We start from the raw sequence: 24360 nt of genomic DNA on the forward strand, positions 1-24360 counted from the left end.
ACCAAGGGCTTTAATCAGGCCCATGGGCTTTTTCTTCCCCACTCCTGTCCTAACCTTTTGAAGCTCCAAGGATGATGAAGTTCCCCACTCTTTCAGTTCCCTGCCTTTTCTGCCTTGTCTTTGCAGGCTATAGGAGGAAGCAAAGATGCATGGAAAAAGTGGAATGGATTTCTCATTAAGGACTCTGCGCCCAGACAGATAGATACTTAATGGAAAATCCATTTTCATGTTTTCCTTGCAACTTTGTCTATGCTGCAATGTATTTCAATGGAGTGGAGATCAGTCTCACAGCATTCCTATATAGACAACTGAAGCTCATGCTTCCTGGAGTTGTGTCCTTGCAAATAAAGAGTTGATTCTTTGAGCCAGCTTCTCTCCACTGCATAGAATCATAGAGTTGCAAGGTTCCCCCCCAAGGTCATCTAGTCCAACCCCTTGCACAATGCAGGAAACTCACAAATACCTCCCCCTAAATTCACAGGATCTTCATTGCTGTCAGATGGCCATCTAGCCTTTGTTTAAAAACCTCCAAGGAAGGAGAGCCCACCACCTCCTGAGGAAGCCTGTTCCACTGAGGAACTGCTCTAACAGTCAGGAAGTTCTTCCTGCATACATATACATCAGGAAAAGAATAAACATAAACTGTTTCTATGAGATCCTCTGACATGCCTTTAAAACAGAATAAAGAAACTTAGCCACTTTCTCAGTGACACTAGATGAAGTATCGTTCAAAATACATCAGAACAATCAACCATGCTAACTAAAAGAGGATGTAAATACTTGTGATGAAGATCTGTATACAAATTACAGTAAAGAAGAATATGAGTAACTGACTCCACGAAGTGTTGATGGAAGGAGACAAGGAGCATAGGTGGAGTGAACTACTTAAGGCTAAAGGATTTAGAAGGGTAGAAGATTTGTTAATACTAGATAAGTTAAAACCATTACATGAATTTCAAGAAGTCGTAGGAATACAATACTGGCTTAAGGCCACAGGATTGTATACTAAAGTTAAAAAGGAAGTGGAGAAGAGTAACTTAAATGAAGAAGAACCTATGGAAAAGTTTTATAAATTAATGGGTAAAACAAAAAAAGGATTAGCAGGCATCCTATACAGGAGCATGAATTTAGGTAACGAAGGAGCAATAAGCTACCTTCAACGGTCATGGAGTTTAGAAGGCCAAATAACGAAACGAACAGGGGAGAAGATAATGGAAGGTTTAAAAAAAGTTAAGATACATAAGGTTAGAGAAATGGAATTGAAATTTTTCACCAAATGGTATAGAACTCCGGCTACTTTAGCCAATATGTTTCCTGGGTTGAGTCCTAAGTGTTGGCACTGTAAGAAAGAAAAGGGATGGTATTCCCACATGTGGTGGGAGTGTCCTGAGGCCAAGAAACTATGGGATATGGTAGTGGGAATGATAAAGAAATTCTTTCAGGTAGAGCCGAGAATTAACTTTGAACTAATGCAGATGAGTTTATTAGGGAATGAAAAAACAGGGAAAAACAACCAACATTTACTAAAAGCAATGATATCAGCGGGTAAAGCGGTAATAGTGGCAGGATGGAAGGATAAAAGTAAATGGAAGGAAAGTACTTGGCATAACTACCTCTTTGATTTTGTCCAGTCGGATATAGCCGCTATAATGGCGCAAGAAGAATCATGGGAAGAAAGAAGATCAAGAATTAAAGAAAAGTGGCTGACGTATCTGAAATGGGCGAAGGAAGAAAGGAGAGTGGACATTCAGTGGAAGCTTCGAGTCCTTTGTCCCTGGCTGGAAGAAGAAAAGGATGCATAGACTAAGGGGGGTGGGTTGGGGGTAAATGTAAAATGGATATCAGAAACCGTGTAGAGAAACGGATAATGTATTAATAATAAAAATATACATATTAAAAAAAAGAGTAACTGACTCCACACATTTTTGCTTACAGAGACAGTATCTGACTGAGTAGGCTGTCTTGTTAAATCTGCCATAAAGAACGGCAGAGGGCATGGCGTTGCATCTGGCAAGGGAAAAAGCTCTACGCTGCTGTGGCACCTGCAAGACGGATAGATATGAGGCCATTTCCCCAGTACTAAGAGAGAGCTCAAAACTCAGTGGGGAACAAGTTTTCTTAGCCAGATAGGTCTGTATAGGTCTTGACGCTCAATATCTGGCAACCTGTTTTTAATTTGTTGGACTGCGGTGGTGAAGGACAGCATGGACAATAGTTCTAGGGATAAACCCATTGCTTTTATTTTTTTTCTCAATTTGTGCTGACCAATTTGACAAATTAAATTTAGAGAGCATTTGAGAGTTGTAGTGCAAGCGTAGCCAGAAATTGAAGGTCAGGAGCCATGCACTAGTAACCATTAAAGACATGCCAGTTTCTAAGCAGATAACTGCACATGGGACAAATTTTGGCATGCCCAGGATTTTACGAAAGAATTTGCATTGGACACATTCAATAGCACCTTCATAAGATCCAATCCAGATTGGGATGCCATACAGAAGTTGTGAAATCACTTCGGCTTTCAATATTTTTATGGCAGCTGGCACAAATTGGTTACCTCTGGCATAAAAAAAGTGAGCTATGGCAGATGCACTGATGTTAGCTATCTTCGCTGCATACTTGCGATGGGTAGACCAAGTCACATTATATTGAAAATAAACACCTAAGTATTTAAAATACTTGACTTGCTCTATCTCTTTACCATCAATAACCCATTTGTAAAGTCTCCACTTTTTTGAAAAAACTAAGATTTTGGACTTATTACTAGTAAAATACAGAACACAACAGGACAACAGATGTCTTAAGCCCACTCTAGAGCAGGACAACAGCACCGTATCATCAGCATAAAGTAACAAGGGTACATGTAATGCACTGAGTTTTGGACTATGGCAGTCAGGACCAGACAACTGAATAGCCAGGTCATTAAGGAAGAGATTGAATAAAAAGGGAGCCAAAATGCAACCCTGTTTGACACCCTTATTGGCAGCAATCTTCGATGTTAGGTTGCTTGCTAATGAGCATTTGATCTAGCAGGTGGTAGAAGTGTGTAATCTCTTAATAAGCATAAGGAGTCTTTTATCCATGTTTAGTTTATCTAGCTTAATCCAGAGGAGGTGCCTGTCAACTGAATCAAATGTGCCTTTTAAATCTAAAAAAGCAACAAATAATTTCTGGTTATTTTGCACAGTGTACTTGTTGACTAGATGGGATAGGGTAATGCAGTGGTCTAAAGTGGTCTTCCCTTTGCAGAAGCCAAGCTGTTCAGGGCCTAGAATTTTTTCCTGCAACATCCAGAGATTGAGCTTGACTAAAAATTTTTAATAACTATATACGTTACAAGTGTCCCAAATATCAGCTATCCAAATGTTTGTTTAAGGTCCAATTAGGACAGTTCCCTCTGAAGCAGTCTCTTTCCTGAGCGGGCAAAGCTTCGAGTTCTTAGTAACCTAGCTGAAGACTCGAGCTCTGGCAAGACAGAGTTCAATATACAACACTGTCTTTCCTGCCTCTTTCTCCTGTCACTCCCTGGGCGTTTTCGCACTGACCTTCAAGTGGTGCGACCACCCTCCTCACGCCGGAGGATCTGCAGGGATTTCGCACCAGAAGCGCCGGCGCACCCAAAAGAGCCGGCGACTTCCGTCGCGAAACCAGCTCAAACGGAAACCGCCAAGAAGCAGGAAAACGTTTGAGCTGGTTTCGCGACGGAAGTCGCCGGCTCTTTTGGGTGCGCCGGCGCTTCTGGTGCGAAATCCCTGCAGATCCGCCGGCGTGAGGAGGGTGGTCGCACCACTTGAAGGTGAGTGCGAAAACGCCCCGTCTCTTTCCTCCCTTCAGCCTCATCCCAGTATGTTTGGCTGAGATAGAGTTGACAACTCCAGGTTGGGAAATTCCAGGAGATTTGAGGGGTGGAGCCTGGAGAGGGCTGGGTGTGAGGAAGGGTGGGGCCTCAGACAGGCACAAGGCCACCCTCAAAACCAGCCATTTCCTCCTGGGGAACCACTGAAGAGCACTCAGAATTAGAACTGCTCTCCAGATGGCAGAGATCAGCTCCCCTTGAGGTGGGGGATGGGAGTGAATGCCTTCACTTGGGTGGGAAGACAGCAAGGATAGGGGGGCACTCACCCAGAGGCCTTTCATCCTAGGGAACCACTGTTGTCAATCTCCAGGGGAGGGCTAGAGATCACTCAGAATTGCAGAGGGAGAGGTCTTTCCTCCTGGTGAACCACTGTTGTCAATCTCGAGGTGAGGACTGGAGAGCACTCAGAATTACAACTGCTCTCCAGATGGCAGATATCCACATTTCCTAAGGTGCAAAGAGTGAATGGCTTCACTTGGGTGGGTGGGAAGATAGCAGGGGTGGGTGGGGTACTTACCCAGAGCCTCCTTCTAGAGCCCATTGTATTCACAATAGGCCTTACTCCTAGTATCTACTATGTCTACAGCGTTCCCCTGATCCAGCAAAGTAGTAACTTTCTCAAAAAAAGAGATACGGTTAGTCTGACATGACTTGTTCTTTAGAAACAATATGCTGACTCTTAATAATCACAGCCATCTTTCTAAATGTTCCAGGCCTGACTGTTTGATTATTTGTTCTAAAACTTTCCCAGGTATAGATGTCAAGCTGACAAGTCAGTAGTTACCCGGAAGATGGGGACAACATTTGCCCACCTCCAATCTTCTGGCACTTCACCTGTTCTCCAAGAATTCTCAAAAATAATGGCCAGAGGCTCAGAAATTACATCTGCAAGTTCTTTTAGTACCCTTGGATGCAGTTCATCTGGCCCTGAGGACTTGTTTCATTTAAAGAAACTAGATGTTTATGTACCACCCCTATGCTGATCCTAGGTTGAAACTCCCTGTCCTCATTATATGTTATTTTTGCCATGTTGAGCACCATTTCCCTCAGAAGAAAAGACTGAGGAAAAGTAGGCCTTGAGCAGTTCTAGGTTATGGACCTGACCTAGTGAGTACTCTAACCTGGGAACCCGCAGCCAAAGGGGTATATTACAACGGAGAGTCATTGCCAATCTGAGTAGACTCCAGGGGAGGGAGAGACGCTTGTAATGTCATTTCATTGTTTCCCCAGGTTCAGAGCATTTTATATTTTTATTTTCTGCTGTGATCCTTGTGCTTTTCCTTGATGTTTATTTTTAAAATTGCATTGCCAAATCCCACTATTCCCCCACCTTTCCATTTTAAACAAAATATTGCAAGAGTTTTAAGCATGTTTGTATTTTAATTAAAAAAAAAAAAATCTTTAAATGTATTGGTGTCCTTTATTAAGCTTATATCTCTGCTACCAAGCATTACATTTTATGATACACATGGCCCAGCTCCACAAAGTCCCATCTGTGTCAGATCCGGCCCTCCTAATAACTGAGTTTGACACCCCTGCACTAAACCTTCTCCACTTACAGCCATAGTTCTGACATGTGGAGGGTCTAGGTGAAGCAGACAGCACCTCAGCAACCCTATCACTTAAAAGTGATTGAGATTGATCGGCCACGCTGTTAGCCATAGGAAGCTGACTCCCAGGTGCCAAATGGGTCTTATCTGCAAAAGGCTCTCCTTTTGAGGGAGAATTATACAATTCCCAGTTGCTAAATTCCATAGCAAGGGGAACAATACTTGTCTCAGCATTATGAGAATGCAAAGTGTTCTGAGTGTGATTTCGTTACTACCTTCTGAAGAAGTCCAATGGGGGGAAAGAATAAAATAGGGGCCCATGCCATCAGATTTGGAAGTCATCCCCTATTGAATTTCTGCCCACTGCTGTCCTGAAACAGAAGCGCTAACATTTTATTTATTAATTAAATTTGAGTAGATTAATTTAAGTGAGTAGATTTATCTTGGGGGGGGGGGTTCCCCATTTTTGAAAAATTCCGATGAGGTATTCTTTCTCAAGTAACCACTTCTGGGTCAGTGAGGCATCTCTGCTCAGAATATTGACTAGAGTACCGTGTTGCTCTTCTATGTGAATTACTACCAGATTAACATTGCACTGTTGAAGACGCAGCTGCGCTGGGCAGGGCATATTTCTAGGATGGAAAACCATCGCCTTCTCAAGATTGCTCTGTATGGTGAACTCTCCACCGGCCATCGAAATAGAGGGGCACCAAAGAAGAGGTACAAGGACTCCTTGAAGAAATCCCTTGGCACCTGTCGCATCAACCATCACTAGTGGTCTGACCTAGCCTCAGATCGCAAAGCATGGAGGCACACCATCCACCAGGCTGTCTCTTCCTTTGAGAACGCACGCATAGCTGGTCTTGAGGACAAAAGGAGATTGAGGAAGAATCGCACTGCTACAGCACCAACCCTAAATCAGACTTTTCCCTGCAGCCACTGTGGCCGGACCTGCCTGTCCCGCATTGGTCTTGTCAGCCACCAGCGAGCCCGCAGCAGACGTGGACTACTGCACCCTTCTTAAATCTTCATTCGCGAAGTCAAGCCGAGAGAGAGAGAGAGAACATTGCACTTTATGCCCCAATGCCAGAATTGAGATGCCGCTACGCACAAAGTGATGGATTTTGTGCCTCCCCGTTTGTTTATATGAAATGTTGCTGTAGTGTAGTCTTGCATTCAAAAAATGGCTGCTGTGTGAAGAGTAAACCACCAAAGAGTTACACCACGAGTAAGGTTGAAAACTCACCCAATACTATGTTGCAAATATTGCGTATAATAAATTGTAACAGCATGTAACTATATATAATAAACAATATATATATATTACAAGCACACAAGGATACAATACAAATTCAGCTGGACAGACTACAGAAGATAAATCTGCAGACTTCAGGAGTAGCAACAGAGGCAGCAGACTGACTAACTGTACCTTATGACAGATCTAATGCATTGCGAACTCAGAGAGGCCAGCCTCACCATGGCACCATGGCATCTGGATCGGGGTGGTGTGGCGGTGCTGATGCTGCTAGATCTGTCGGCCGCGTTCGACACGGTCGACCATCGGCTACTGACCTGCCGCCTCGCCGACATAGGGGTGAGGGGGTCTGCCTTACAGTGGCTCTCCTCCTTCCTCGAGGATCGGGGACAAAGGGTGGCTATTGGGGGCGAGCGGTCCCGGAGGCACACACTGGACTGTGGAGTGCCCCAGGGGGCAGTTCTCTCACCAATGTTATTCAATATCTACATGCGCCCTCTTGCCCAGATTGCCAGGGGATACGGACTTGGGTGCCATCAATACGCAGATGACACCCAACTCTATCTGCTGATGGACGGCCGGCCTGACTGCGCCCCTGAGAATTTAGACCGGGCCTTGCAGGATATGGCAACTTGGTTGAGGAGGAGCGGGCTGAAATTGAATCCAGCGAAGACAGAAGTCCTTTGTCTGGGTCGGGGCGCTCGGGAAGGGGAAATACCTCTTCCGGTCTTCGACGGGGTGCCGCTGAAAGCGGCGCACCGGGTTAGGAGTCTGGGAGTTTTACTGGAGCCTTCATTATCAATGGAGGCCCAGATTGCAGCCACCGCCAAGTCAGCCTTTTTCCATCTAAGGCGGGCAAGGCAGTTGGCTCCCTTCCTAGAGCGCCAAGATCTGGCAACGGTACTTCATGCAACGGTCACCTCGAGACTGGATTACTGTAATGCCCTCTACATGGGGCTGCCTCTGTACCGAACCCGGAAGCTGCAGCTGGTGCAGAATGCGGCGGCTAGGCTGTTGCTGGGGCTTCCTAAATGGGAGCACATACAGCCTGGACTGCGCGAGCTGCACTGGCTGCCAGTTACATACCGGGTTCGTTACAAAGTGCTGGTCATTACCTTTAAAGCCCTATATGGTCGAGGACCTGTCTACCTTAGGGACCGTCTCTCCCCATATGAACCCCAGAGAGCACTGAGGTCAGCTGGAAAAAACTTGTTGACTACTCCCGGACCGAGAGAGGTGAAGCTGCAATGTACCCGCAACCGGGCCTTCTCCTCTGTAGCCCCGAGCCTATGGAACCAACTTCCAGAGGAAATGCGGGCCCTGCGGGACCTTGAACAATTCCGCAGGGCCTGCAAGACCTTCCTCTTCCGACTAGCTTTCGCTGACGAAGGAAGAAATTGTTAATGATAACCGCCATCCTAAAGAACAGTATTAGCACTTTTATTAACTTAATTAACTAATTTCAAACTTAATCAGAATTTTAATGCTTAAATGTAATTTTGTGTTTTTTGCTTTTTGTATAATTGAAATTTGTATGATGTTGTTAGCCGCCCTGAGCCTGCCTCGGCGGGGAGGGCGGGATACAAATAAAATTATCTATCTATCTATCTATCTATCTATCTATCTATCTATCTATCTATCTATCTATCTATCTATCTATCTATCTATCTATCTATCTATCACTTGCTTGCATACATGTGGCAGCACATGGGGCCTGGGGGACATGTCTGCTCCATAACCTCTCAAGAGCCACGCAACTGTTCTAACCTGGCATGCTTAAGCCATGGCTAAGTCAGAAACAACTGCCATGGCTAGCGTGCTGCTAGATGATGCGCACAAGAAACAGGCTGGGTCACTGTTGCTGCAGGGCCTCTAAGTGACAGATTCTATGAATCATTGCACTTCAAGGGTCCACAGGGTGAGTACTGAAATCACTAGCTGTTTCTCAGACCTTGTCATCTACAGCAGTAGCTGGCAAACTCTGCCCTCAGAGAACCAATATGTCTGCTTGCGGAACCCTGCACTTGCGGAACCCGTATGTTCCCCAGAGAGCACTACGATCAAGTTCAAAAAATCTTCTCAAAATCCCTGGCCCAAAAGAAACCAAACTAAAAACTACCAGAGAACAGGCGTTCTCTATGAAGGCCCCCCAATGGTGGAATCAACTGCCGGAAGAGGTGCGGGCCCTGCAGGATTTTAACCAATTCCGTAGGGCCTGCAAAACTGTCCTCTTCCAGCTAGCTTTTTAAGACGGAACCCCTGATAACATCAATAACATCGAGCCATCTTATACACAATTTGATTATATTATAATGTTATATTGTTTTATTGGTTTTACTGTTTAAATTATTAATTATATTATATATTGTTTTATTGTATCATGGTTTTACCATGTCTTGTTAGCCGCCCTGAGCCTGCCTTGGCGGGGAGGGCGGGATATAAATAAAAGTTTATTATTATTATTATTATTAATGCTCTTGAGCGCATTGCCAGTCTGTACAGAGGGCAGGAGATGTGCCTTGGACTTCACTCAGGGCTAGGGGCAGCATACTTTCAAGGGGGGCAGCAGCTGGCATGGCCGACTGCCGTCAACCTTCCTTCTTCCCCCTGCTTGTGAGTGTTCCGCTAGCTGTGATCCCAGCTGCCCATATTGCCTAGAACCATCAGGGAAAAGGATGCAAGCAATGCAGACAGCTGTGAAAACGTACAGGCAAGTAAAGGCACATGGGTACACTGAGCAAAAAGGTAGGTATTAGCAGGGGATCTGCTAGTAGGCAGAAAGCCTCTGCCCCGTTCTAGAACTGACCTTGGCCTCCTCATCAAGCTGTTTGACAGGAAGTAAGCTTGTCTGCCATTATTGGTGAGCCAACTGAGGAACCACTGAAAAGTTCCCAGGCAAAATGCAAAATAGGCAAACACAGTGGGGGAAATATTCAGAACAATTTGCTGCAGAGGCACAAATCCAATGTTGTTGCCCCTCTCCCAAATACCTTTTTCTTCTCCTGATTCCTAGAAAAATCTTCATTTGTTGCTTGTGGCTGTGCAGTTTTGAGAAATCGGGACACATTCTGTCATGGCATGCATGACATCGTAGTTAAAAAGGCAGAAGTTAGCTACAGAGGTGTTCACAGATAAATCCGTATCAGAGACCGAGCTCTGCTAGAAACAGATTTCATACAGCAAACACAGTATCTATCCCAGCACTGCAAAACTCACTTCCATTTATTTAGAGGGGAAGCAGCAAATGACAAAAGAGATAACAAGATGGTTATTGTAGATTTTCTGGGCTGTTAGAGATAACAAGATGACTGGCTTAAGATGAGGTAGAAAAGCTACATCTCGTGAACTAGCCCTTGCTCTCACTAACCAGTTACAACCCCACCCCCTGTCTGAAATGACCATTCACCTAGCTCAGGATTGCCTCCTCAGATAGGCAGCACCTCTCCAGGGCCTCAGATGAGAAAGGTCATCCCCTCCTGAAATGCACAGTACTCACTTCCCTTGCATTTCAAAGGCACTTGCCCAAGAAAATGTTCCCATGTATTGAAACAGTAGATTAGACCTTCCCTCCCCTATGTATTTTTATTACATTCATCTTCCAAAACGCTCAAGGCAGCACATGTGTCTCTCCCCTCCTCACAACAAACCTGTAAGGTAAATCAGACTGCAAGAGTATGATTGGCCCAAAGTCATTCAGCCTATGAGTAGGAACTATTGAAGGTTTTCACCCTTGTGATCTCATATGGGCCATTTCACACACAGCTGTAAGGTCAATATCGAAGAAAAGTAAAATATATACCTCATACAGCCTCAAGGAGAAATACATAGTGTAAGTCACTGCAATCAATAGGCTGAGACATCTAACAAGCAATGCAATAAGACCAGGATTCCAAAAAACTTGAAACAGTCTCCAAATTGAATTCAAGGGCAGACCGATGTAGAGTGCGTTACAGTAGTCTAAAATAGCCTGAAATATCACATAGACTATTTGCTATCTCTTCCTGTTCAATGTAAACGTGATAATTTGCTGCTGCTGCAAATGGGACTTGTAACCTGAAATGAGGGGCTAGCATTCTAAGGGCCTTGAACCCAGGGAGCTGCAGTTCAGCAAGAGGGACTCACCCAAGCTGCACAGCTCATGCCTCTACTCACCAGGAAGCTGTAAAAGAACTCATGTACACAGAGGCCCAACATGCAAACAAGCATGTAGGCCACATGGTAGAGGAAGGCCATGTCCATGATCACCGCTCGGTAGCCACGTGTGAACGTGCCACGGTTCCCAACAAAACTCACCAAGAAAACGACCTTGTTACAAAGCTGAGGGGAGAGAAACACATGATTAAAGTCATTCACAAAGCATCTGTCTGACAGTGCAAAGCGATGCTGGACAAAATGTAAAAATTAAATATGCCTTGCCTACATTTCAAGAACCCAAACACGGCTTCTTGAAAATACCACATTAAACAAAGTTTATAAGGCCACCGTTTTCTTCTCTAATGGCACAGGCACCACATGCAATCATAACTCACGGCTACACAAGAAATGAAAAGCCTTAAGGCTCATACCTGCTTAAAATGGGTAGCCTCAACAACAAAATTGTTTTAATTATTTATTTGCTATAACTGTTTTTAATGACATTGTGAAATCACTGTTGTGACTTGCCTTGAGCCAGCTTGGGGCGGGTGGGGGGAGGCCAGGATATAAACTGAAATTTAAAAAAGAGAATGAATTCCAGATGGAGAATTCCAAAAGGAGAGCCAGTTTGGTGTAGTGGTTAAGTGTGTGGACTCTTATCTGGGAGAACCGGGTTTGATTTTCCACTCCTCCACTTGCACCTGCTGGAATGGCCTTGGGTCAGCCATAGCTCTCTTATCTGGGAGAACCAGGTTTGATTCCCTACTCCTCCACTTGCACCTGCTGGAATGGCCTTGGGTCAGCCATAGCTCTGGCAGAGGTTGTCCTTGAAAGGGCAGCTGCTGTGAGAGCCCTCTCCAGCCCCACCCACCTCACAGGGTGTCTGTTGTGGGGGAGGAAGATAAAGGAGATTGTGAGCCACTCTGAGACTCTTCGGAGTGGAGGGCGGGATATAAATCCAATATCTTCTTCTTCTTCATCCATGGGGAGGGGAAGATTTGCAGACTTCATTAAGAGCAGGAAACCATGTTTTCTGCTTCTTGGCTGAAGTTGGAATTCTTCTTTTTGTGTGCGCGCACATGCATTCCGTTATTTAAAAGCTAGTTTTTAACAATCTTTTTAACTGCTTTGTGGGCTCTAACTGGGCAGATATACGGCACACTAATTTTAAATAAAGTTAAATTTAAGGTTGTCAGTACTTCTAAACCATCTATAGACAAAGTGCTACCTGATTTGGATAAAGCAAATGTAAGGATATGTATCTATGTGCACTTTTCTCCCCCCCCCTCCCCTCTTTTCCCCTTTTGCTATCAAGTCACAGCCAACGTATGGTGATGCTGTGGAGTTTTCAAGGCAAGAGTCGTGGTGGTTTGCCATTTCTAGCCTCTGTGCAGCAACCCTGGACTTTCTTGGTGGTCTCCCATCCACATGCTAATCAGGGCCAATCCTTTTAGCCTCCGCAATCTGACACGATAAGACTAGCCGCTGCTTAGGCTTGCCAGGTCTGTGTTGGAAAATATCTGGAGACTTTGGGGGTGAATCTAAGAGCGGGTGAGCTTTAGGGAGGGGAGGGGCCTCAGCATGGTACAATGCCATAGTGTCCACCATTCAAAGCAGCCATTTTCTCCAGGGGAGCTGATCTCTGCCTGCCGGAGATAAGATATAAAAGCAGGAGTTTTCCAGGCTCCACCTCAAGACTGGCAACCCTATCTCTGCTATCTAGGTCAAGGTATTTACACCCTAAGTCTTGGTTGACACTGGGGCAAATGAAGCTTGAAAAGTTACAGATTATCTATACAAAGTACTGACACGACAGAGGGGTCCTGGGTTAGTAGAAAGGCAAAGCAGGGGCTTGAGATCTCCCTGGTCTTGGATGGGGTTATACTCCCCTTGAAAAGCCAGGTTTGCAGCTTGGGGGTGCTACTCAGCACAACAAGGGTTTTTGCAGTGGCAGTGCCACGATTCTGGAACACCCTCCCCAAGGAGGTGTGCCTGGTCCCCTCACCCTACATATTTAGAAAGCTGCTGAAGACAGTTTTATGTACGAAGGCATTTGATTAGTTTTTCTGCTTACCGAGAGTTTTAAATTATTCATTTTTAAGTTGCAGTTTTATGTATTTTATTGTGATTTGTTATTGTTTTACACTGTGAGGTGTGTTGAGTTCCAATGAGGTAGAAGGGTAGCTAATTGATATTTTAAATGAATGAATGAATGAATGGAATGAATGAATGAATAAATAAATAAATGCTACTTTGTTTTTCCTTCTCTGGATGAAGAATGTGACAAAAGGGAGATTAAAAACCCAACCCTACAGGACAAAGGTAACTGAAAAGATGGAGACAAAGAAAAAGAAATTAAAATATAGCTACGTGTGTAGGGGTAATGTACAAAATATCATGTATAACTTAATTATACATTCAAAAGTGCTAAAGCATCATTTAAAAAACAGAACCCGATGGTTCTGCATAGGAGTACCTAACCCTTACATAAGGACAAGTGTCAAAATAATAAAAATACAGGTTAAAAGATACAAATTATATCCATATACAAGAACCAATACCAAATGTGTTTCAGCTAAAAGACTTCCTCACTGGTAAAATACAAACTGAATACTCCAGAAATTTACCAAAAATATGCCAGCTCTGTGTCCCGCCTAGTCCTCAATAATCAGGCCTCTCGCTGAGATTCAAAAAAACGGTTTATTGATAGACATGGAACAAAGCAGGAGTCGATTGCACCTTTAAGACCAACTTATTTTTATTCAGAACATCAGCTTTCATGTGCATGCACACTTCTTCAGGCGAGGAATGAGGTACAGTAAGCAGAGCTACATATAGCTGGTGGGGTTTGGCATGCCAAGTGGTACAAAGTTAAAATCCAATAGCAGAAGAGTAAAATTAATAAATTCAGAAAACCTTTGATCTGGGTGGGTGGAAGTCTTGGGGGGGGAGGGGGGAGGGAAGCGCCTGGAGACCACCTGAACCTTGTGACCTTGCACAGCTGACTGGGAGAATTTTTCCTTGTTCAGCAAGGGCAGGCCACGGGACCAGGCAGCTCTGCTAGAGTTTTTCGGGGTGTGTGTGTGTGAGAGAGAGGAGGCATCCAGAGAGAGCCCAAGCCTTGCGCCACCTCGGGTGCTCCTTCAGCCGGCAGCTCTGCTGGTTTGGACTTTTTCCAGGGTGTGTGTGTGTGTGTGTGAGAGAGAGAGAGAGAGGGGAGGCATCAGGCGAATGCCCAAGGCTTGCATCACCTCGGGCGCTCCTTCAGCCAGCAGCTCTGCTGGTTTGGAGTTTTTCGGGGGTGGGGGGTGAGAGGAGGTGTCCGGAAAGAGCCCGAGCCTTGCCCCGCTTTGTTTGTCTGTCGTTCATCAAGGGCAGGCCGCATGACCCAGGAGCTCTGCTGGCTTGGAGTTTTTTGTGGTGGGGAGGAGGCGTCCAGGGAGTTCCCAAGCCTTGTGGTGTTCGCCCGGGTGATTGAGGGATCTTTTCCTCATTGAACAAGTGCAGGATGAATGGCCTGGCGGCTTTGCCAGACTTGGAGTTTATTTTTTGGGGGGGGGGGGAGGAGGCGTCCAGAGAGCTCCTGATCCTCGGAACCACTTGCTCAGCTGACCAAGGGAGCCTTCCTTCAGTGCCAACCAGGTTGCGCAGCCGGGTGGCTCTGGTGGGAGTGGTCTTTGGCCGGTTTGCCCTATTCCTAAGCTGTGCAGCCCCAGTAGTCCAGCCAGGCACAGAGTCCTTCAGGGGGCAGGGGAGGATGTTCATCTCTCTTTTCCTTCCTTCCTCCCTCACCTAGGCTGCTTTCCTTTCATTTTCTTCTGGAGAAGGTGGTTGAAATACAGCAGATAGTTACATTCACCAACTCCCGTGAGTAGATTGTCCCATTGAGATTACAAAAGTGTGTGCTTGCAAACTATTTATTTTGGTTGCTTTGAGTGTGTATGTGTGTGTTCACCTCCCCTCCCTCACGTCATTTCTCCTTCCCTTAATCCCCCTCCCTTAATTCCAGGGTTCCCTGCCCGAAAAGCAGCCAGAACCAGGAGCCAGAGCCTGACCGGGGTAGAAGTTGGCTTCCATTCCTCAGGCACTGTCTTTCCAAGCAGGACCCTGGTTCAGCAAGCTCAGGGACAGAACCAGTGTTTGAAATAATAAAGTATCCAGGAGCAAGCAGTTGATGATGAGATGAGCCACATGGCAATGAATGAAGGGCCTACTAAATGTGACGTATTTTGAGGCACAGCAGCTGCCAGGGCCCATTGTGGATGGTACACAGTGCTGGCATTCAATGCCAACAGCACCCCCAACTGCATATACTGGCCAGTGCTGTTGAGGAAGGGGTGTGTAGGTGTTGCAGGCAATTGAACGTGAGCATTAGGAGCGCTTGCAAGCTGGAGAAGGGCACACAAACATGTGCATGCAGGTGTGGGGGTGGAAAGAGAGGACCCTGGCAGCGTATGGAAATGTTGCAGACTGCCCACTTTCCACCCCCATTTTGGCTTAGCATGAGTTTCAGAGAGATTTTTCTGAAAAACAAAGTTACTTCAGAAGAAGAGGCAGGTTTGAGGGAATGCTTGGAAGGGACATCACAGGAAGAGGCGGGGTTTTAGTTCAATATGACCCGGAAGTGACATCACTTGACCCTTGACCTGGAAGTGACATCCCAGCTCCACCCTCAAAGTCTCCTGGCTCCACCCCAAATTTCAGTGGGTCACAAAGAAGAAGTGTAAAAATAACTGGGCCATGGGGGGGGGGGAGTTTGGAAGCCTGTTCTAAACGATTGGGCTGGGCGTGATTTCGCAGATGCAAAGGAGGCTGCATAGAAATCTTTCCTAGAGGACTTCACTGCCTTCTCATAGACTTTCATAAATGTTCTATAAGAAGTTCTAGACTCCTCATCATAAGATCTCCGCCATACTCGCTCTAGCCGTCTAAGTTGCCACTTCATCCTCTGTAGCCCCAGGGTATACCATGGGGACGTTTTGGTACGGCAGCAAATAGGGTGCCGGGGGGGCGATATCGTCGATGGCTGTAGAGAGCAGGGAGTACAAGTCCTCCACCAACTCATCCAGCAATCCGCCACAGGGCATCGGATCTCACAAGGCCTCCCGAAGCCGCTCAGAGTCCAGTTGGCTCTGCGGGAGAGCATAAATCTGCTCACCGCCTAAATGGGGGGGGGGGGTTGCAAGTCCAATTGGACTTTCAGGGCATAGTGATCTGACCATGGAACTGTATCAACAGCAATTAGATCCGGTGTTATCCCGGCCCCAAAGACCAAATCTAGCGTATGGCCAGCCTGGTGGGTGGGAGATGAAATAAACTGGCTGAGTCCTAATGTCTCCATGGATGACACCAGTGCCTGCACCCACGTGGATGTCGCATCATCAGCACGGACATTGAAATCCCCCAGGATCAGCAACCTAGGGAAGTCCAATGCCCAGGTCGACACCGCATCCAGCAGGGCAGGCAGGCAGGCTCTCTGGGGGCGCGCTCGGTGGCTGGTACACCACCCAGATAGCCAAACTCTCCTCCTCAGGCCAACACATTCAATGCCAGTGATGTTTGGGGCAGGGAGTGCCCTGAAAGAAAAAGATTGATTCAAGAGATTTTTCTCCATCATAAGAAGAAGAAGAAGATATTGGATTTATATCCCGCCCTCCACTCCGAAGAGTCTCAGAGAGGCTCACAATCTCCTTTATCTTCCTCCCCCACAACAGACACCCTGTGAGGTGGGTGGGGCTGGAGAGGGCTCTCACAGCAGCTGCCCTTTCAAGGACAACTTCTGCCAGAGTTATGGCTGACCCAAGGCCATTCCAGCAGGTGCAAGTGGAGGAGTGGGGAATCAAACCCGGTTCTCCCAGATAAGAGTCCGCACACTTAACCACTACACCAAACTGGCTCTCCATTGTGCTAGTCACTCTGTAAAGCAAAGAACTTGAGAGCCTCTCAAGAGATTTTTCTCCATCATAAGACATTGTGCTAGTCACTCTGTAAACATCAACCGAGGGGTAACATGATCAAGGTTTACAAGATTATGCATGAGATAGAGAAGGTAGAGAAAGAAGTACTTTTCTCCCTTTCTCACAATACAAGAACTCGTGGGCATTCGATGAAATTGCTGAGCAGTTGGGTTAGAATGGATAAAAGGAAGTACTTCACCCAAAGGGTAATTAACACATGGAATTCACTGCCACAGGAGGTGATGGCAGCTAGAAGCATAGCTTCAAGAGGGGATTGGATAAGCATATGGAGTAAAGGGCCATCATTGGCTATTAAAAAGGTAAAGGCTCTGTGCAAGCACCAGTCATTTCCAACTCTGGGGTGATGTAACACGACGTTTTCACAGCAGACTTTTTACAGGGTGGTTTGTCATTGCCTTCCCCAGTCATCTACGCTTTGCCCCCAGCAAGCTGGGTACTCATTTCACTGGCCTCAGAAGGATGGAAGGCTGAGTCAACCTTGAGCTGGCTACTTGAACCTAGCTTCCCCCGGGATCAAGCTCAGGATGTGAGCAGAACTTGGACTGCAATATTTCTAGTGTCCTGGCCCCACTGATGGACCTCCTGATGGTGACTGGGTTTTTTTGGCCACTGTGTGACACAAGGTGTTGGACTGGATGGGACATCCAACATGGCTGATCCAACATGGCTTCTCTTATACTTGGAGTACCCCACTGAGAAAAGACAGGTTTCAGGAGTTTGGGGTTTAGTGACCACCGTCAACCTCCACTGTTGACCTCTACACCTCTGAAAGAGGCTATGATCTGCCCTCTCTTGAAAAAAGAGTACAGCAGACCCGGCCGAATTGGCAAATTACCAACCGGTCTCAAATTTACTGTTTTTAGGTAAAATTATCGAGAGGGCAGTAGCGCTACAGTTGCAGGGTTTTCTGGATGACGCTTCCATCTTAGATCCTTACCAGTCCAGCTTCCGCCCAGGCCATGGGACGGAGACAGTGCTGGTTGCCTTGGTGGATGATCTCCAGTGGCATCTGGATCGAGGCGGCATGGCGGTGCTGATGTTGTTAGACCCGCTGATGAAGCGGTTGTAGGATGCTTTTCAACAGCCTTGTAGATTGGGAGTCAGAGGCTCTAAGTGCTTTCTACTAGAGAACTGCCTTGAGTGTGGAAGCCCTATCCCTACAGGCTTTGGAAGTGAATATCTGGTAAACCTTGCATGTAGTTCTCCCCCCACCCCCCGGGCAAAAAAGGCACAGGTCGTGCTCCTCCATTTGTGTCATTTTAGCACCACAATGAATGGAGAGCCAGTTTGGTGTAGTGGTTAAGTGTGCGGACTCTTATCTGGGAGAACCGGGTTTGATTCCCCACTCCTCCACTTGCAGCTGCTGGAATGGCTTTGGGTCAGCCATAGTTCTGGCAGAGGTTGTCCTTGAAAGGGCAGCTGCTGTGAGAGCCCTCTCCAGCCCCACCCACCTCACAGGGTGTCTGTTGTGGGGGAGGAAGGTAAAGGAGATTGTGAGCCGCTCTGAGACTCATCGAAGTGGAGGGCAGGATATAAATCCAATATCTTCATCTACCTCACAGGGTGTCTGTTGTGGGGGAGGAAGGGAAAGGAGATTGTGAGCCGCTCTGAGACTCTTCGGAGTGGAGGGCGGGATATAAATCCAATATCTTCATCTACCTCACAGGGTGTCTGTTGTGGGGGAGGGAGATAAAGGAGATTGTGAGCCGCTCTGAGACTCTTCGGAGTGGAGGGCGGGATATAAATCCAATATCTTCATCTTCTTCATCTACTTTTTAAGCAAGGCCTTCTGAGTCATTCCAGAGCTCAGAAAGATCCGAAGAACAAAATACAACACAATTCTTCACCAATGTTGAAGCTAGGAGACCCAACTGAGCAACTTACTCCTTCGGCAGCAAAAGAGGAACTGAGGGTAAGAGGGCTGTGGCATAGAAGCATGTGGTTGCTGAGTGGGAACAAACTTCTGCTCCAGCACACAGCGACCACTGGAGGCTCTCAGTTGTAAAAACCTACCATAAGCAGACCTGCTCGTGGGCAGTCCTGTGTGAGACTGCACGGAAGATCGACTAAAAACTACTGTTGCCAACCTCCACGTGTGGGCTGGTGATCACCCAGAATTACAACTGCTCTCCAGATGTCAGAGATCAGCTTCCCTGGATGTTATGTATTTGGACTGTTTGAGGCACCATAGGCTTGAAGGCAGAGCCACCTGCGGGAGAGTTAGTTAAGCAGCCAGTTCCAGCCTGTTAGGGACCCATTTGTATATTGTTCCTGTTATCAGTATGTGCAAAATAAATGGTTGAACTACAGTAGCTGTCTCTGGTCTCAGTACATTTTGCTGGAGAAAATGGCTGCTTTGGAGTTTGCAGTCTACGATATTATACCCTGCTTAAGATGTTTCCTTCTACAAACCTCACTATCCCAAGGCTCCACCCCCAAATCTTCAGGAACTGGCAACCTAACGGAAATTGATCTTTGGAGCTGGGAGATTCATTGTGATTCCTGGAGAGCTGCTGCTGCCACTGATGATCATTAGGAGGGGAGGAAGTAGGTGGGAGGCTGGGAGAGTGAGAGGGCAGAAAAAGAAAAAGTGATGAGTTTGGGAGGTAGAAAAACAAAGAGAGTGATGGGGTGGTAGGCAAAAAGAAAAAGGAAGAGAGAGGTGTGGAGGCGAGAGTAAGAAAAGGGGTGGCAAGAAGAAGAAAGTGTGAGAGAGGGAGGGGAGGAAGCAAAGGCTGGTGGAATGGGATAGCCACACTTCAGATTTGTTGCGGGCCCCCACTTGTGGTTTAGAATTCCTTGAATACTGAGGAACCTTCACCTTGGCCTGGTGTAATGTTTTACCATCAGCTGTTTTGGAAGGGAGATATGCACACGTTCTTTACTCCCAATTTGTTTGCCTCAGCCAAATGGACAGGATGAAACAGTTGATTGTCAGACATGTAACTTAGTTGTAGTGCTATGATAGATGTAATGTACTGCTTGACATGACTAACGCCATATTGTACCTTGCTACGACCCTGCTTTTTACTAACTGTGAGAACAGCAACCTGTACTCTCCCCCAAAGCAATTCCAAACCGCAAGGAGAGGAATTTCACACCCGGCCTAGGAACCATCTGGGCCTTTGAAGTTAGCATGCCCAAGGCAACCAGTGGGTAGCTTCCTGGGAGTGAGATAAGGGAGGTATGGGAAGTACTGACTGTCTCTGAGAGTGTGAAAATGCTATATTGTTTCCTTCCTTTGAAATGTACAAAAAGGCAAGGCATGGTCTTGGAAGTTATCAAACTCAACTTGCCTCTTTACCAGGCTGATTGTTCTCAAATAAATGGATTAATTTTGCAACACTATGATATGCCTTTGTTTGAAGTTCCTCGTCTGACATTGATCATGTGCATGTTACCCACTGTATAGGGACTTTTGGTCTCTAAACATAACTCCAATCTTACCAACTTTTTAGACTTCCCTCCTCTTCTCAGATTGTTCTAATGAGACCGCCTTTTTAAAAAATAATTTTAAATAACCGTATACTCTATATGCCTATCAATATTATAAGAATTCAAACAACAAACAAATAAAACATTAAACTATGAATGAGGGCATTAGTACCCTAAAGTCATAATACAAACAAAACCTACTTCTTATATAGTACACTTAACATCAATGGAGTTATTAGAAATTTTTTTGTAAAAAATTCTCCTACGAGGCATGATTGATAGTTGGCATTATTTTTATATCAACAACCGATCTGAAATTTTATCCATCACTATAAAGTTCCATATTTTTTTTAAAAAAAACATTGTCTAATTGGGAAACAAAACAAGGTAGCCAAATTTTGCAATTCAGTATTTTTAGCAAAGAAGCAGCTGGTTAAATCTTTTTTATTAATCATGTCCCTGCTATTTAAACCAGCCTGTTATCTGCCGAGTCCGAATGAGAAGTACAGACTATAAATAACGCAAATAACATATGTGGTTTTGAAATTTTTTTGTACATAGATGTGCTGATTTTGTCTACTTATCAATTTTGGATGATCTATGATGGCAACAACGAACAATAAGGAAGCTGAGGAGGGTCAGCCCTGGTTAGTACTTGGATGGGAGACCACTGAGGAAGTCCAGGGTTGCTAAGCAGGAAACTGCAAATGACTCTGAACATCTCTTCCCTTGAAACCCTGACAGGGTCGTCATAAGTTGGCTGCGAATGGATTGCACTTCCCACCACAATTGTTGTTGTTCTGCTGGGCCTATAGTTGAGGACAGTGATGGGTTCCATCTCTGACGGGGATTCTCCTCTCCCCTACTTCTCCACTCTCCTTTTCAGATCAGATAGGTTATCTGTCACTTCCTCCTGAGTTTAAATGATGTGCTGGTATATTATAATATGTATTTTATTATGTTCCCTCTCATGGATTGCTGCCTTGATGTAGCAAGAGGGCTTGCACAGTTCAGTGAGGCGTGGGCTATGCCATGCAGGGTCACCCAAGATGGACAGAAGAAGAAGAAGATATTGGATTTATATCCCGCCCTCCACTCCGAAGAGTCTCAGAGCGGCTCACAATCTCCTTTCCCTTCCTCCCCCACAACAGACACCCTGTGAGGTGGGTGGGGCTGAGAGGGCTCTCACAGCAGCTGCCCTTTCAAGGACAACTTCTGCCAGAGCTATGGCTGACCAAGGCCATGCTAGCAAGTGGAGGAGTGGGGAATCAAACCCGGTTCTCCCAGATAAGAGTCCGCTCACTTAACCACTACACCAAACTGGCTCTCCACAGCTGAGAACCCAGACAAAATGTGATCCACTAGAGAAGGAAATGGCAAACCACTCCAGTATCCTTGTCAAGCAGGGCTCTTTTTCTAGCAGGAGCTCCTCTGTATATTAGGCCACACACCCCTGATGTAGCCAATCCTCCAAGAGCTTACAATAGGCCCTGTACTAAGAGCCCTCTGAGCTCCTGCTAGAAAAAGAGCCCTGTTGCCAAGAAAACCCCATGGACAGTAACAAAAGGCTAAAAGATATGGCACTGGAAGATGAGCCCCTCAGGTCAGAAGATGCTCAATATGCTACTGGGGAAGAGCGGAGGGCAAGTCCAAGCAACCACAGAAAGAGTGAAGCGGCTGGACCAAAGCTGAGGATGCTCAGCTGTGGATGTGTCTGATGGTGAAAGAACAGTCCAATGCTGCAAAGAACAATACTGCATTGGAATGTGGAATGTAAGATCTATGAATCAAGATAAGCTGGATGTAATCAAACAAGAGATGGCAAGACTGAACATCGACATCTTGGGAATAAGTGAACTAAAATGGACAGGAATGGGTGAATTTAACTCAGAGGATCACTACATCTATTATTGTGGGCAAGAGTCCCGTAGAAGAAACAGTCTGGCCTTTATAGTTAACAAGAGAGTGAGGAAGGCAGTAATGGGACACAATCTCAAAAATGATAGAGTGATCTCGGTCCTTATCTAAGGCAAACCATTCAATATCACAGTAAGTCAAGTCTATGCCCCAATCACTGACACAGAAGAGGCTGAAGTGGACCAGTTCTATGAAGATCTACAACACCTTCTAGAATTAACACCAAAAAAAATGTCCTCCTTATCATAGGGGACTGGAATGCCAAAGTAGGAAGTCAAAAGGTAACCGGAACAACGGACAAGTTTGGCCTTGGAAAACAAAATGAAGCTGGGCAAAGGTTAATAGAGTTTTCTCAAGAGAACAAACTGGTTACAGAAAACACCTATTCCAACAACCTCAAAGGCGACTCTACACATGGACATCACCTGATAGGCAACACAGAAATCAGACTCATTATATACTCTGCAGTCAAATATGGAGAAGCTCCTTACACTCAGCAAAAAGAAGACCTTGAGCTGACTCAGATCATGAGTTGACTCAATTCAGGCTTAAACTGAAGAAAACTGGGGAAGCCATTAGGCCATTCAGGTTTGACCTTGATCACATCCCTTATAAAAAGAAATGCAAGAAAGCAAAATGGCTGTCTGATGAGGCTTTACAAATAGCTGAGGAAAAAAGGAAAGCAAAAGGCAAAGGTGAAAAGGAAAAATTCACCCAACTGAATGCAGATTTTCAGAGAACAGCAAGGAGAGATAAGGAGGCCTTCCTGAAAGAACAGTGCAAAGCAATAGAGGAAAATAATAGAATGGGAAGGACAAGAGATCTTTTCAAGAAAATTGGAGAAATCAAGGGTACGTTTCGTGCAAATATGGCCATGATTAAGGACAAAAACAGTAGGGACCTAACAGAAGCAGAAGAGATCAGGAAGAGGTGGCAAGAATACACAGACGAATTATACAAGAAGGATCTCAATGTCCTTGACAACCATGACTGTCAAATTGCTGATCTTGAGCCAGACATCCTGGAGAGTGAAGTCAAATGAGCCTTAGAAAGCATTACTAACAACAAAGCGAGCGGAGATGACAGTATCCCAGTTGAGCTATTCAAAGTCTGAAAAGATGATGCCGTTAAAGTGATGCACACATTACGTCAACAAATTTGGAAAATGCAACATTGGCCACAGGATTGGAAAAGGTCAGTTTATACTCCAATCCCAAAGAAGGGTAATGCCAAGGAATGCTCGAACTATCACACCATTGCACTCATTTCACATGCCAGCAAGATCATGTTAAAGATTCTACAAGCTAGGCTTCAGCAGTATGTCAATCGGGAACTACCAGAAGTTCAAGCTGGGTTTCGGAGAGGTAGAGGAATTAGAGATCAAATTGCGAACGTTCGCGAACATTCGCTGGATTATGGAGAAATAATGGGAGGCTAAAGCCTTTGATTGTGTGGATCACAACAAACTGTGGCAAGTCCTTAAAGAGTTGGGAGTACCAGACCACCTCACATATCTCCTGAGAAACCTGTATAAGGGTCAAGAAGCAACGGTCAGAAAGGGATATGGAACAACTGATTGGTTTAGAATAGGAAAAGGAGTTCGACAAGGAAGTATATTGTCACCCTGTTTATTTAATTTATATGCCGAGTACATCATGCGGAATGCTGGCCTGGATGAAGCACAAGCTGAACTTAAGATTGCTGGGAAAAACATCAACAACCTCAGATATGCGGATGATACCACTCTAATAGCAGAAAGTAAGGAGGACCTAAAGAACCTCTTGTTGAGGGTGAAAGAGGAGAGCACGAAAGAAGGCTTGAAACTCAACATCAAAAAAACTAAGATCATGGCATCCAGCCCCAGCACACCTTGGCAAATAGAAGGGGAAGACATGGAAGTACTGACAGACTTCACATTTCTGGGATCCAAGATCACTGCAGATGGTGACTGTAGCCATGAAATTAAAAGTCGTTTGCTCCTTGGGAGGACAGCTATGGTGAACCTGGATGGTATCTAAAAAGTAGAGACATCACCCTGCCAACAAAAGTCCATATAGTCAAAGTGATGGTATTCCCAGTAGTAATGTGTGGCTGTGAGAGCTGGACCATAAGGAGCTCAGAAGAATAGATGCTTTTGAGATGTGGTGCTGGAGAAGAATCTTGAGAGTCCCTCAGACTGCAAGAAGATCAAATCAGTCAGTCCTAAGGGAAATCAACCCAGACTGTTCCCTGGAAGGT

General features: G+C 45.6%; 1 protein-coding gene across 1 annotated transcript in view; it reads right to left on the reverse strand.

Moving 5' to 3' along the window:
- The window catches only part of ITPR2 (inositol 1,4,5-trisphosphate receptor type 2), a 320928-nt gene that overhangs the window by 30977 nt on the left and 265591 nt on the right, over positions 1 to 24360 (reverse strand). The window contains exon 50 of the mRNA XM_060257486.1: positions 10811 to 10975. Coding sequence (XP_060113469.1) covers positions 10811 to 10975 — 165 coding nt within the window. The remainder of the gene's footprint in view (positions 1 to 10810; positions 10976 to 24360) is intronic.

The sequence above is a fragment of the Heteronotia binoei genome, chromosome 17 (assembly GCF_032191835.1).
Source record: "Heteronotia binoei isolate CCM8104 ecotype False Entrance Well chromosome 17, APGP_CSIRO_Hbin_v1, whole genome shotgun sequence".
Classification (NCBI taxonomy): Eukaryota; Metazoa; Chordata; class Lepidosauria; order Squamata; family Gekkonidae; genus Heteronotia; species Heteronotia binoei.